This window comes from Austrofundulus limnaeus, unplaced genomic scaffold (genome assembly GCF_001266775.1).
Source record: "Austrofundulus limnaeus strain Quisiro unplaced genomic scaffold, Austrofundulus_limnaeus-1.0 Scaffold756, whole genome shotgun sequence".
In the NCBI taxonomy this organism is placed as follows: domain Eukaryota; kingdom Metazoa; phylum Chordata; class Actinopteri; order Cyprinodontiformes; family Rivulidae; genus Austrofundulus; species Austrofundulus limnaeus.
The window spans coordinates 172,587-185,870 of record NW_013953158.1 but is presented as its reverse complement, the minus strand read 5'-3'; the positions used below and the strand labels follow the sequence as shown (position 1 = coordinate 185,870).

At 38.8% G+C, this 13,284-nt stretch overlaps 1 protein-coding gene across 1 annotated transcript in view; it reads left to right on the top strand.

Moving 5' to 3' along the window:
- Positions 1 to 4,969: 4,969 nt before the first annotated feature.
- tnfrsf21 (tumor necrosis factor receptor superfamily, member 21) overlaps positions 4,970 to 13,284 on the top strand; it is a gene marked incomplete at its 3' end in the record, with an annotated part of 49,289 nt that continues 40,974 nt past the window's right edge. Inside the window, 1 exon segment of the mRNA XM_014028391.1 lies at positions 4,970 to 5,416. Within this exon segment, the coding sequence (XP_013883845.1) occupies positions 5,402 to 5,416 (15 nt within the window).

Genomic DNA, 13,284 nt, shown 5'->3' with positions numbered 1-13,284 from the left:
TATATACTGTATATGTACAGTTTTTGAAATTTGGCATATATCAATAATTTAGAGGGTTGGCGTCATTTGTTTGCTTCCAGAATGAAAAAATATGACACTGTACATCTTATGTTTTTTTAATTAATAGAGTGTCTGAAGATATTTTGGTGCAGTTTGGTGCCAGTTTAGGAAATATTGACAGAACACTTGGGGAAAGTACATGACCAAATTTTCTAAATAAGCTCAATTTTTGACACTTTTTGTGGATGCCAGCTGTAAATGTCTTTATAAGTTTAATATTAGTTACGTGTATTTAATTAAGCAACCAGTTTTTAACATTTTGGAGCCAAAAAACAGATCTGAAGCAAAAGATCTGGAAATTATGGTCAGATATTATATAGACATAGCCAAAGCCATGATTTTTAGCATTAATCTTGAATTTTGACTTTGTGTGCGGGAGAAATTTTGGAAGAAATGGGTTTTTTATACCTGGAAGGGATGTACTTTAATGGGGTACCATCAAACTTGCTGGTACTTTTTATGCTGATAAACATGGTCTATCTCTTGGACTAATCAGTTCTTCTGAGAGTTGAGAACATATAAAACTTGACTATCTAGAGAAAACACAAAGTCAGTCTCTAAAACAGTTTGCTCTTTCAATAAGGCTGTGAGGATTTCAATTGCTGTTCCTGCCTCTGATCACTTTCTCATGAGCCACAGGTGTGCTCCTCTTCACCCCACAGGTGTGCTGATGAGCTGAGACTGGATTTAAGCAGAGGTCTTGTCTCGGACCTGCGTTAGAGCGTTGTATTACCTTGGCGATTTCAGTCTGCAGTCACTGAGTTGTTTTCTTATCTCAGCTTCTTGTGATATAACTAGTTTGTGAAACTAAACCTTTATGTTTTTTTCCAGCTCTCCTTGTGAGTGCTCACCTCTGAGACCTGTTAGATCTTCAGTTCCCTTTTCCTGTGTCCCCTGCATCCATGCTTCATCTCCTGAAACAGATGTTTGGACAACACTCAGTCTCTGCTTATCATCTCTGGTCCCACCTGTTATGCTCCACCTCCTTATGGACACCCACCCTAACTCATCTTGAAACTGGCTATTGATGTTTTTTTTGCTAAATGACAGTTAGTGAGCAGAAACAACGAAGGCTGTGTTCCACTCTGAAATAGAACACCAACTTCAAGATTTAGCTTTTTGTTTACATTTAGATTTTCACTTTTAGTGTTTAATATTTACACATTATTTAACATTTAGTAAAAATTAGTAAAACATGAGAACAGTGAGCTTAATAATAAAATGTTTGTGGAAATTTTTAACAGAATTGATGGTGACATTTTTTAACATTGTATTTTACTCTTGATGCCTCATACAGAAATGACACGGAGAATCTCATAGAGTTATTATATAATTCCATTTATATAAAAATAAACATGCAACTCAAAAATTATGTCAATGCAAAAGCCTAAAAGTAATGAATACATTAAAATGTATTTATTGGACTTCAAGTGATCTGTGTTAACATTTTTTGAGTTGCTACACAGATAGCACTAATGGGCCTCAACTAAAAGACAATGGGCCTCATGCAAGAACCGTTCGTACGCACAGATTTGTTCTTAAGTTGTGCGTACGAGTGATTTAGGAGAATTTGTGACATTCACCAATGTTTTCGTATTCTGCGATTTTTTCAGATACGAACAAAATTCCCGAGTGGTCCAGACCTGTCGTATATTTTACGAGCAGTCAGTCTGCTGTTATCCAGACGGGTTTTCTTCATTAATAACTTTATATTTCATTAGTTTGAAGATATTTTGAGTTGAAAATAAATCACACTCYATAAWTWTGTTGACAAGAGTCTATTCTGTTTGAATTAGAATTATAATTTTAAATGTAATAATGTAAACTAATGACAAATTGGTTAAATTAAAATAAATTGGCTTTCAGTTTTGTTGTATAGCACTACAATATTATTATGAAGTTGATTGAAGTTTTGAGACATTTTAAAATGTTTTTTCAGAAACGTATCTGACACTTGCAGGGGGTAGCGGTGCGCGACTGCGCCTCTGAATAAGTGAAACCTGTAACACAGTTGTTTACACTGAAATTAAAAATATTTGACCAAAGAAAAACCGGAGCAGGACTACAGAGAGAGATAAATATGATTTAGATTTTTATTTCTGTGACTGTACGACCCACAGGAGACACGACATTAACAGCAGTCATTTCATTCCTTGAGTTTAAAGCAGATCCTTTAATTCCACAGCTGACGCTGCTAAAAATGACATTTTTTTGTGGATCTCTGAGARCAGAACTTCAATCTCTGAACTCGTAAAGTTCTTCTTTTTTACTTTGCGATGTCATTCATGAATGAACACTTCCTGGTATGTGGGGCAGGAAACATATATCCTTATATGGTGTTTTTGGGGTGGTAATTATGTAAATCTCCTCTCCTCGTGCACGAGCAGCTGATACACATTCATCAGTTTACGCTCCTCACTTACACACTTTTCCTGAAGATAGAAGAGTTTGTTGAATCTGACATGACATGTTCGTAAGAACCCTTCATACGAACAAAAGTAAGAGAAATTTAGGACAAGAATACGAACATTTCTTGCATGARGCCCAATGAGTGAGAWTGGCACACCCAATGTGAGTATTTTGGTGAAATATTAAGTAAATTTCACAGTGTGAGATGTTTTTTACTTTCAGAGTTTGATAGTAAGATTCTGAAACAATGCCATAAATCAGAACGACCAAACACTGTCAGAARATACTCTTCTTCTTCCATGTTAAAATGCCAAACCAACAAAAAAGAGAAGCAAAAACACGAATGAAACATTTTCATAAAAGTAGAATCAACATTAAAACCACAGAGCTTCAGATAAAAATACATTCTCTGATGGGCCTTCTTACAGAGTGAGTTCACATGAGCKTCAAAATTCAGTTTGTCATCCAGAATAGTTCCCAGATAGATAGTTATACTGGTGAACGACTTCAACAGCTTCACCATTAATTACCACAGGAGTGGCAACCAAAGAGTATTTTCTTAAACCAATGAACATCTCATTAGTTTTTGAAACATTTAACTGTAAAAAAGAAGATTGACACCATTCAGTGAAGACCCTGATCACCAGTCCATGGTCAGGGTCATCACTGCTAAGGAGAGACAGGATCAGCAAACTTTGAAAAGTGATGCAGTGGATACTGGCTGCCATTTTTCCAATTTCTAAAAACAAACAAGCTGTYTTTATTTATGTATTTCTGATGTACTGTGTAAAATATGAACATATAGTAGTTATGACTTTCAAGAGAGAGAGGTGGAGAGTTTATTCTGAGCGGCAGAGTGGGTTGGGAGATGTTTATTTACTTTTATTTATTTTAAATGTTCTACAGGCTCTGAGACAAAATAAATTTAAAGCTGTTTTTTTAATTTGTTAAAATAAATTTGAAGCTGCATTTTTTTTTAATTTGTGAGATTTGGAGAAAAAAAATCCATGAGATTTTGCTATACGTCCCTATACCTGCAATCTGTGTAATTTACAGATAATCAATACAGCTTCATGCAGTCTCAGCTACTATCATGCCAAATTTTAGCTCAGTATGTGTAAAACTGACAGTTATAGCCTTTTTTTAAAGCTTAATTAGCTGTGGGGACCAGTTTGAAACAGGCTGGCTCCAAAAGCAGAGTTGTAAAGTAACTAAGTACAAATACTTTGTTACTGTACTTAAAGGCACAGTGTGTGGGATTTTGTCAATTCTTTTAGCCGAAATTGAGATAATCACTAATGACAATAATAAAAAACATAGTCATCATTGCAGACAAAGACCTTGTTTTATTATTTTTACCTTATAAAAATCTGTTTATATCTCCATGGTCGCGGGTCGCCAGTACAGGCAGCCGCCATCTTGCACCGCCATCTTGTCTACAAAGGCTCATGAAGGACAAACTGCGGTGGCGGCGTCAAAAACGGCTTTAGTTGTAATACTATAAATGTAATATTTGTTGTCTGTCATTGTAGCTGGGATAATTTTACTTATTAAAGCTCATAATCTTACCACTTGAAACATCACTAGCCCTGAAGCTGCTGGTAGACATCGCGGTTGGAATTATCAAAGGTTTTTGACACCTGAGAGACACCGTAGCAACTCCTTTGTGTTTGGAAGCGGGGGTGGGGGTGGGGGGAGGACCAGGGAGGATGATTCAACCACTCAACCACTAGATGTCGCTGAAAACAACAAATCCTACACACTGTGCCTTTAAGTAGAAATTTTGGTAATCTGTACTTGAGTAATTATTTTTCAGCATAATTTTTACTTTTACCTATTACATTTTTACACAATTATCTGTACTTTCTATTCACTACATTTTTTAAAAAAGTTAAGAAGTAGAAAGTCTTTACTCATTTTATTCCGAGTTGTTATTACTTAAAAAATATTATCCTGATAAATTGTCTCTCCTGCATAGAGTGAATTTAATTGTGGTTGGATGAGAAGTATAAATATATACCATTCTGACGCAGTATTAGCTTGTACACAACCCATCACAGCTGCACACTGTTAAAAATATATTTTTTGGAGAAGTCACCTCCCAATGAATGTAATTTTGAAAATCTAACTGCTCACTTTTACTCAGTACTTTTACTTTTAATACTAAAGTATATTTTGTGTCAGAAATTTACTTTTGATACTTAAGTAAAAAAAAAATCAGACACTTTAAGACTTTTACTCAAGTAATATTTTTAGAGAAGACTTTAACATTTACCAAAGTGTTTTTATGATAAGATACTTGTACTTTTACTCAAGTATCACTTTGAGGTACTTTATACAACACTGTCCAAAAGTTAATGAGTTGTAGATGTCCATACTATAATTACTTTCTTCAAGTTTTATTAACATTCATCCAGTAGTTAATGGGATATTTTGCTAACAGACTGAAACACATGGAACACTTCAATGTGAAAATATCTGAACTATCCCTTCATTTTCCCAAAATGTGAAGTCAGACCAGGAATCACCTCTTTCTTCAGCCACATGCGGGCTCCTGCGATAGGACGAGACGCGTCTGTAAGCCCCGCCCCCACATGCGTCATCGCTGCGCTGTTCGTGGAGCTTTCTGTGAAGAGGACCCATCCCCGCACTGCTCAGCGACCGGTGATGGGCCGGCCGGGCCGTCGGGACGTCTGTCATCACCGCTATGGGCATGAAGAAGGGCGTCCGTCCGCCTCCAGAAGCCTCTCCACCCGGACACTCTGACTATAAAAGGCCGCTGCCTCTTAGCTCCGCTCCGCTCCTCAGCTCCGGCGCTTCACGGAGAGACAGAAAGATGATGATGATGATGATGATGATGATGATGATGATGAACATTTATGAGAAGTGTTACTGAGGACATCTGCTCGATCCTCGCGTGTTTTACTTCAGGATGATGTCCGCAGTGGTGAGTCAATCCGTGTCTCATTCAACTCTTCATTCTTTATTCTAAGGACAGGTTCTCCTTTTAAAGGGACAGGACCTGTTTGCATATSTTATTTTTTGTTTGTTTCTTTGTTTGTTTGTTGTCCCAAATCACTTAAATTCAAGCACATTTTATGTTTATCTGCTTAAAACAAATTCACTAAAACAACCCATCTCTTTAACATCACTGGTTTTCATTGATTGGCAGAACAAAAGAGAGACTCAGCAGTTTGGTCCTGGTTCACCTGAAAAACTAGAATCAGTCAGTGAATCCCACACTGTTGACTTTATTATTTAAATTATTATATTTTGATATTTTACAAAAAACTTCCTAGAAACATGCTTTAAGTGAGTAATGCTGAACAAAAACTCCCTTCGATGGTCTCTTTGTAACATGATAGGATGTTAACTGAGTCCTGCTCAGAGATGATAGGACCAAATACTTAAAGCTACAACCTATTTTATTTTTAAAAAATAAAAAATGTTTYCTGGTTATTTTAAGCCTGCTGTACAAAAATTACAGTACAGGAATTCCTTCAATTGTCTTCAGACTGATGGTACCCCCAATAATTTTAAGCCAAATCCTAATTAGGGTTTGGCTATGTACTGTTCTAAGAGTATCTAAAGAACATCTTTTATGTCCTAAATTAATCGTAATATGTTGGTATTAAGGTATAATATGTTTATTTCATAAATATTAATTAATTTAGATTAAAATATTTGGAAATGTGGCAAAATAATTTTATATCTAGCCCGACTTTTTAATTGTTAAACATATTTTCACTTGTCAAAATATTAATATAGGTGATATAAAATACTAATATAGTTGATATAAAATACTTATGTAAGTGATATAGTCACACATCAAAATTAGTGGCAGTATTTCTACTTTACATTGGTAGATTGTTAGAAATGTGCCAAATCCTCTTAGCAGTACGTTACTGCTTGTTTTGCTACCCCTAACCTGTAGCGCTAAAATTTTCAAATTATGGCAACATTTTCTTTTTTTCATATTTTTCTTAAATGATTGTCTCTTAAGGAGCCCGCGAGGGAACATGGGAGATTTTTTTTTTTTTTGCGTTCCCACGCAATAGCATTGTGTTACCTAGCAATACCTTTTGCGTTCCCTCGCAAAAGTAGTTTATCACTGTTGAGCCTGCCGGTTAATTAACAAACTCACATGTTTATCATTAGCGAGTTAGCCTACTGCTTTAATTCAGCTTCAGAATGAATATATTACACAACCACGCATGGAAGTATGTCACATATTTTAACACAGTGCAGCCACGCAACATCAATGTCAATTTCAGTAACTTGTGGTGACACATCCTGTTTCGGCAACTGGATATTTCAAAATAAAAGTCTGATTTAATTCAGTTCATATGCAAAACAATCTTTTGTGTGGGTAAACAAAACAATTTTGCGAGGTAAGTCAAAAGTATTGCGAGGTAAYGCAATACTATTGCGTGGGAATGCAAAAGAAAACAAATCTCCCCATGTCCCCTCGCGGGCTCCGTAATCTCTTGCTTTCTTTTAAAGTAGAAAATAACATTATTTAACCCTCAAACCCACTGGTGGACAGCGGCAGTAAGGGATGCTGTCAGGTTGAAGAAGGAAGCCTATCAGTTTTTTTTTCCAGCCTGTAGGACTCTGGAAGCAGCTGATGGGTACYGGCAGTCCAAGTGGATTGCAGCTTTGGTGGTCGTTGAGGCAAAAACTTGGATGTGGGGGGAGCGTGGCCATGGAGAAAGAATTCCGAACAGCTTTGAGGTGATTCTGGTCCACCATCCAACATCTCAGGAGGGGAAAGCGGTTCACCACCAACACTGTTTATAGTGGGGATGGTACACTGCTGACCTCAACTTGAGACATTGTGGGTCGGTGGGCAGAATACTTCAAAGACTTCCTCAATCCCACCAGCACATCTTCCCATGAGGAAGCAGAGCCTGGGGACCCTGGGTCGGACTCTCCAATCTTTGGTGCAGAGGTCACCGAGGTGGTTAAAAAGCTTCTCGGTGGAAGGGCAGCGGGGGTGGATGAGATTCACCCGGAGTTCCTTAAGGCTCTGGATGTTGTGGGGTTGTGTTGGTTGATGCATTATGTGTGGATATTGTGCATATTGTGTGGACATCGGGGGCAGTTCCCCTGGTTTGGCAGACCAGGGTGGTGGTCCCCCTATTTAAAAAGAGAACCACAGAGTGTGTTTAACCAGCAGGTGGTCACACTCCTTAGCCTTCCTGGTAAGGTCTATTCAGGGGTCCTGGAGAGGAGGGTCCATCAGATAGTTGAATCATGGACTCAGGAAAAGCAGTGTGGTTTTTGTCCTAGTCGTGGAACACTGGACCAGGACTACACTCTCAACAGGGTCCTAGAGGGTGCATGGGAGTTCTCTCAACCAGTCTWCATGGGTTTTGTTGAATTGGAGAAGGCGTTCAACCGTGTCCCTTAGGGAGTCTTGTGGGGGGTACTCTGGGAGTATGGGGTACCAGGCCTATTGATACGGACTGTTAGGTCCCTGTACGACCGATGTCAGAGCTTGGTTTGCATTGCTGGCAGTAAGTCGGGCTTGTTTCCAGTGAGAGTTGGACTCCACCAAGGTTGCCCTTTGTCACCGATTTTGTTCACAACTTTTATGGACAGAATTTGTAGGAGCAGCCAAGATGTTGAGAGGATATGATTTAGTGACCTTAGGATCACATCTCTGCTTTTTGCAGATGATGTGGTCCTATTGGCTTCATGAGATCATGGTCTCCAGCACTCACTGGAGTGGTTCACAGCCAAATGTGAAGCAGCCGGAATGCGGATCAGTGCCTCCAAATCCAAGACCATGGTCTAGAGTGCCTCCTCCAGGTCGGGAAAGAGGCTCCGCCTCAAGTGGAGGAGTTTAAGTATCTTGTGGTCTTGTTCATGAATTAGGGAAGAATGGWGCGGGAGATTGATAGGTAGATTGGTACAGCGTCTGCAGTGATGCAGGCGCTGTACCAATCTGTTGTGGCAAGAGCTGAGCCAGAAGGTGAAGCTCTCAATTTACCAGTCTATCTACGTTCCAACCCTCATCTATGATCACAAGCATTGGTTAGTTACTGAAAGAATGAGATCGAGATCATGGATACAAGCAGCCTAAATAAGCTTCCTCCACATCGAGAGGAGCCAGTTGAGGTGGCTCGGGCATCTGGTAAGGATGCCTCCTGGACGCCTCCCTGGTGAGGTGTTCCGGGTATGTCCCACTGGGAGGAGACCCAGAGGAAGACCCAGGACACGTGGGAGGGACTATGTTTCTCAGCTGGCCTGGGAACGCCTTGGGATTCCCTCCAGAGGAGCTGGTCCAAGTGGCTGGGGATTGGGAACTCTGGGTCTCTCTGCTTAGACTGCTGCCCCCGAGACCTGACCCCTGATAAGCATAAGAAAATGGATGGATGGATGGACCTGTAAATATAATTTCTATTCACRTGGCTATTTTACTCAGTGTGAAATTAATAAATCTCGTTGTCATTCAGTGATGTGCTTTTTTAAAAAAACATGTTTGATGCAATAATAATTATAACAAAATAATATTCCGTGCAAGTAGCCTGCATCTTAAAAAAAGGTTGAGAACAATTGAATTAAGGCACTTCAATACCTAGTTTCCAACATATTTATAAATTGATGAATATCCAAGACCTGATCTAAACTTAGCAAATAGATGACAGTTCCTTACTTTCTCTGAAAAGAATTTTGTTTAAAACTTTGAGAACCCCTGATTTACTCCAGTCTCTSTACACTCATCGCTTCATCTCTTCCATGTGCCTAGTATTACATTCAAAAATCCACCCACTATATAAAAGCTACACGCCAAACCTAACTTATGTGTCTAGTTTATTCATTATCATGCTTTTGATGCTTGAAACTATCCTTAATTTAATAAGTAGTTTATCTGCACAAAAGCAACCCGTGCCACTATGGATAAATGCCAGTCTTTAGCAGTAAACCGGAAATGCTGACTCAAATAATTAATGATGAATGTTGCCGGTGGCAAATGCAGTGTGACTGAGTTCAAACAAAGACAGTTTTCTTTCTGAGCCAGGGTACACAAAATGATGAAGCTGTGTGTGTGCGTGTGTTAGTGGAAGTTAAAATGTACATTTGTTTGGCTACCTTTGGGTTCATGTTGAAGCATCTTTCTGTTWTTGACCCTTTTTTATTTTGTTGATAATTACTGCTTAATCCTCTCTGCTTCAATCATCCCATCATGTGTACACACACCTCATTATGTAGCACACATATTCCAGCACACATATCCTGAACAGACGCTCAGATCTGCTCATGTTTCGCCACAGCGTTAATGAAGGTTTTAAAATTAGCTTAATGGGTCCTCCATGCATGTTGTTTACATACACACTCTCAAATGATCAGACAATCATTTGAGAGGAGACAATGGTTACTGTGTTAATACCATAACAGAAAAAGATGTTTCTAGAAGGAATTTTGACACATCTGACTTCAGGAATCACAGGAACGTCAGTTGAAACTTTGGCTGGACTGTCAAGATGTTCTACAGACTTGGAAAGTGAGTGGAATTGTTAAAATAGTTGGTGTTTTTACCTGTGCTTTCATGCTTAGATTGATGCATCTATCGTGTGTGTCTTTGTGTGTATTTTTATCACTTGAGCAATCGATTCTGTATCTTAATGGTGATGTTTAAAATTTGTCTAAGTATAATATTATCACATGTGTGACTGACTGCAGCACACCACTGTATGAAGCTAGCAAATGTATTAAGCAAGCCAACATAAAGATAAGTGAAATCTTTCAGACCAATCGGCTTAACATCTTTCTTGCTGATTGGAATTGAGAGGTTGATAGATAGACCTGCAAGAGATGGTATTTCACCTTTAAGTCCTAAACAGCATGCATATCAGGCAGGTATTTCCACAGAAACAGCTTTACATGATGTTGTTTTGTGAATACAAAGCAGTTTGGCACATGGGTAATATGTGCTTGGATGCTTTCTGGACATACAGGGGGCATTTGACAATGTACCTGTAGAAGCTATGCAAATAACACTTGCCAGTCAAGGAGTGTATGAGACAACTACAAATTGGTTCATTTTCATGCTTTGGACWAGGAAAGTATCTTCAACTCTGGGAGACTGTCCAATAACTGTTAACCTCTGAGGGGTCACCTCAGTCCACAGGGAGGAGTAATCTCGCCCCTTTGTTGGCTCCTGGTTGTTGACAGCCTGCTGAGTTGAACAGATCTGGACTCTATACATTGTCTTCTTTGTCTCTATGTGTGGCCCTGTGATGGACTTGCGACCTGTCCAGGGCGTACCCCGCCCCTCGCACTGTGATTGCTGGATATGGGCACCAGTGACCCACGCGACCCTGAAAAGGAAGAAGCATGTACAGAAAATGGATGGATGGATGGATAGACTCCATTCACAGGGGTATGCAGATGGCTTGGTCATTCTTAAGCTACGTTCACACAAAACGCATTTTGAGCATCTAAAATGTGCCCAATGCCTCTAGTTGGATGTGCTACGTTCAGACCAGAACGAGACTAGACATGTGTCTGAAGACGATTTTATGGGAAGAGTGTCTTGGTTTTTTTTTCCAGTCTGTCTTTAATGGCGGATGATATAAAGATGAAATAAAGAAAATGGATTTGCTTTATTTACTGAGAGTAGGCATGGGATGGTAGGAAATTATGACGGTATGATAACCTTGGGCTAAATATCACGGTTTCGCGATATGACGGTATTGTGATTACAGCTCTAAAAATTTAGTTTTAAAATTTGTATTAAAAAAAAGGAAAATATCTTTTCTATTATCTGTTTTTAGATCTCAGAGATGTTATGCTGAAGTTTTATTTACCTGTGTGCATATATACTTGTGATTTTTAGCACCTAATGCAATTAGATTATCCTGTTAAAGTTTACATCTTATAGGATAACTGCTTTTCTATTGCTTCATTAGTTAAGACAAATCAGTGTATGACAAGTCTTTTTAKTGAAGTACTGTATCAAGTTTTTATCGTGTTTTAAATGACAAAGGGGTTTTTAAGATTATATAATTATATGCACACAGAAACAAGAAATAACAACTATGAATGTGTGTTTATTAAAACGCACGTTCAGCTAACAAGCTGCTCGGCTAAAGGAGGCATTCAGTTTTATTATCTTTCACTTTAAACTAATCAAATACACAATCCAACAACTCAAATAGTTTTGCAGACAAGCTGTGATGAGTGCATTAAGCCACAGCAACACGGTGTTTCACAATCTGATGATAACTTTAGCTCGTTCATTTCAAGATAGCATGAACTTTACCTGGAGCTGCGATCATGTCAGATGTGTTGCCTCCACGGTCCACATTGCGACATCGTACGACTTTAATCTCTTAATATTACGACTTTATTCTCATAATATTATGACTTTATTTTTACACGACTTTAATGTCATAATATTATGACTTTTTTTCTCCTAATTAAAAAAAATCTCATTGTGTGGCTCTAATACTTCGTCATAGAAAAWGACTAAAATTACCTGAAATTTCTTAAATTAGCATAAAGAAGCATTAGTAGCACAGTTTTACTGAATTTAGCAGAAATATGCTGTAATTGCCACAAAAAAATCTGTATTTCGCTTAAAAGGCTAACTTTAGCTATTTACAGCTGAACATTAGCTAAAATGGCAGCAAATAGCTTAATATAGCAGAAAGAAACTGTAAGAAGCATACAGAAGTTGTTTTTTGGTAGAAGTTGACAGTTCTGGCTGCAAAGTTGGTTTTGGAAACTGGAGGACAGAGAGACCAAMAACAAATCAAGAAGCTGGAAAAGCTAGAAGTGAACTTGGTTTAGATGATAGCACGAGTTCTGTCCCACCACATAGAGTCAGGCTCTCTGGCTGGCCTGTGCAGCAGAGTAAGTGGTTTGCAATGCAGATAGAGARTTATTTGGCATCAGAGCATGACAGTGGGCAGCACCAGGACAGAAATTGATCCATGTTTTGCTGAACAGCGAAGGTGATTGTGCAGAGGCTCCAGACAGTGTAGCTGTGTGTGTGCATTACTGTGTTGGTGTGTCTTCTGACAAGTGCTGGGACAGCACTTTGTTTTCTGATTTGCTTCTTGTGTCTTTGATGGCTTGGCATATATTTTATTTATTTAATATCAGGAACTMTATCATTGCTAGTTTATGTCCAAATGAAAGCAGAGGATACTTAGCAAGATTATTGACAACACACAAACTCACAAAAGCAGCTATTTAGAAACAAGTATTTCACTCCCATTAGCCTCTGTTAAATAATTACTGTGGTTAAAACAAAACTAGATTGCTTGGACATCTAGAGCAGGGATATTCAACTGGCAGCCCAYGGGCCACATCCGGCCCACGAATGACCAACGTTCAGCCYGCCAATTAGTTCATCCATCTCTTAAGCCCAAACACCCGGAGCCTCATGTACAAAGACGTGTGTGGATTTCTTATTGAAACCTGACGTACGGTCAATTCCAGAAAACGGCGTACGCACAAAATCCAGATGTATCAAACCGTGCGTACACCTGAATCCATGCACATTTCTTTTGCACATCACAATTAATGTGGAACTGAGCACAGGTGAGACACCTCCCCTGACACGCCTTCATTAACATGTTAAACAGATTTGGACCGTGAAAAAATTCAGGTGGATCACGGTGATCAGCTGTGAGCCTCTAACTTGATCCAACATGGCGGAAATGTATGTACATGCATATACATATACATGTATATGTATGTATATATGTACATGTATATATGTATATATATATACACTCACCGGCCACTTTATTAGGTACACCACGCTAGTAACGGGTTGGACCCCCTTTTGCCTTCAGA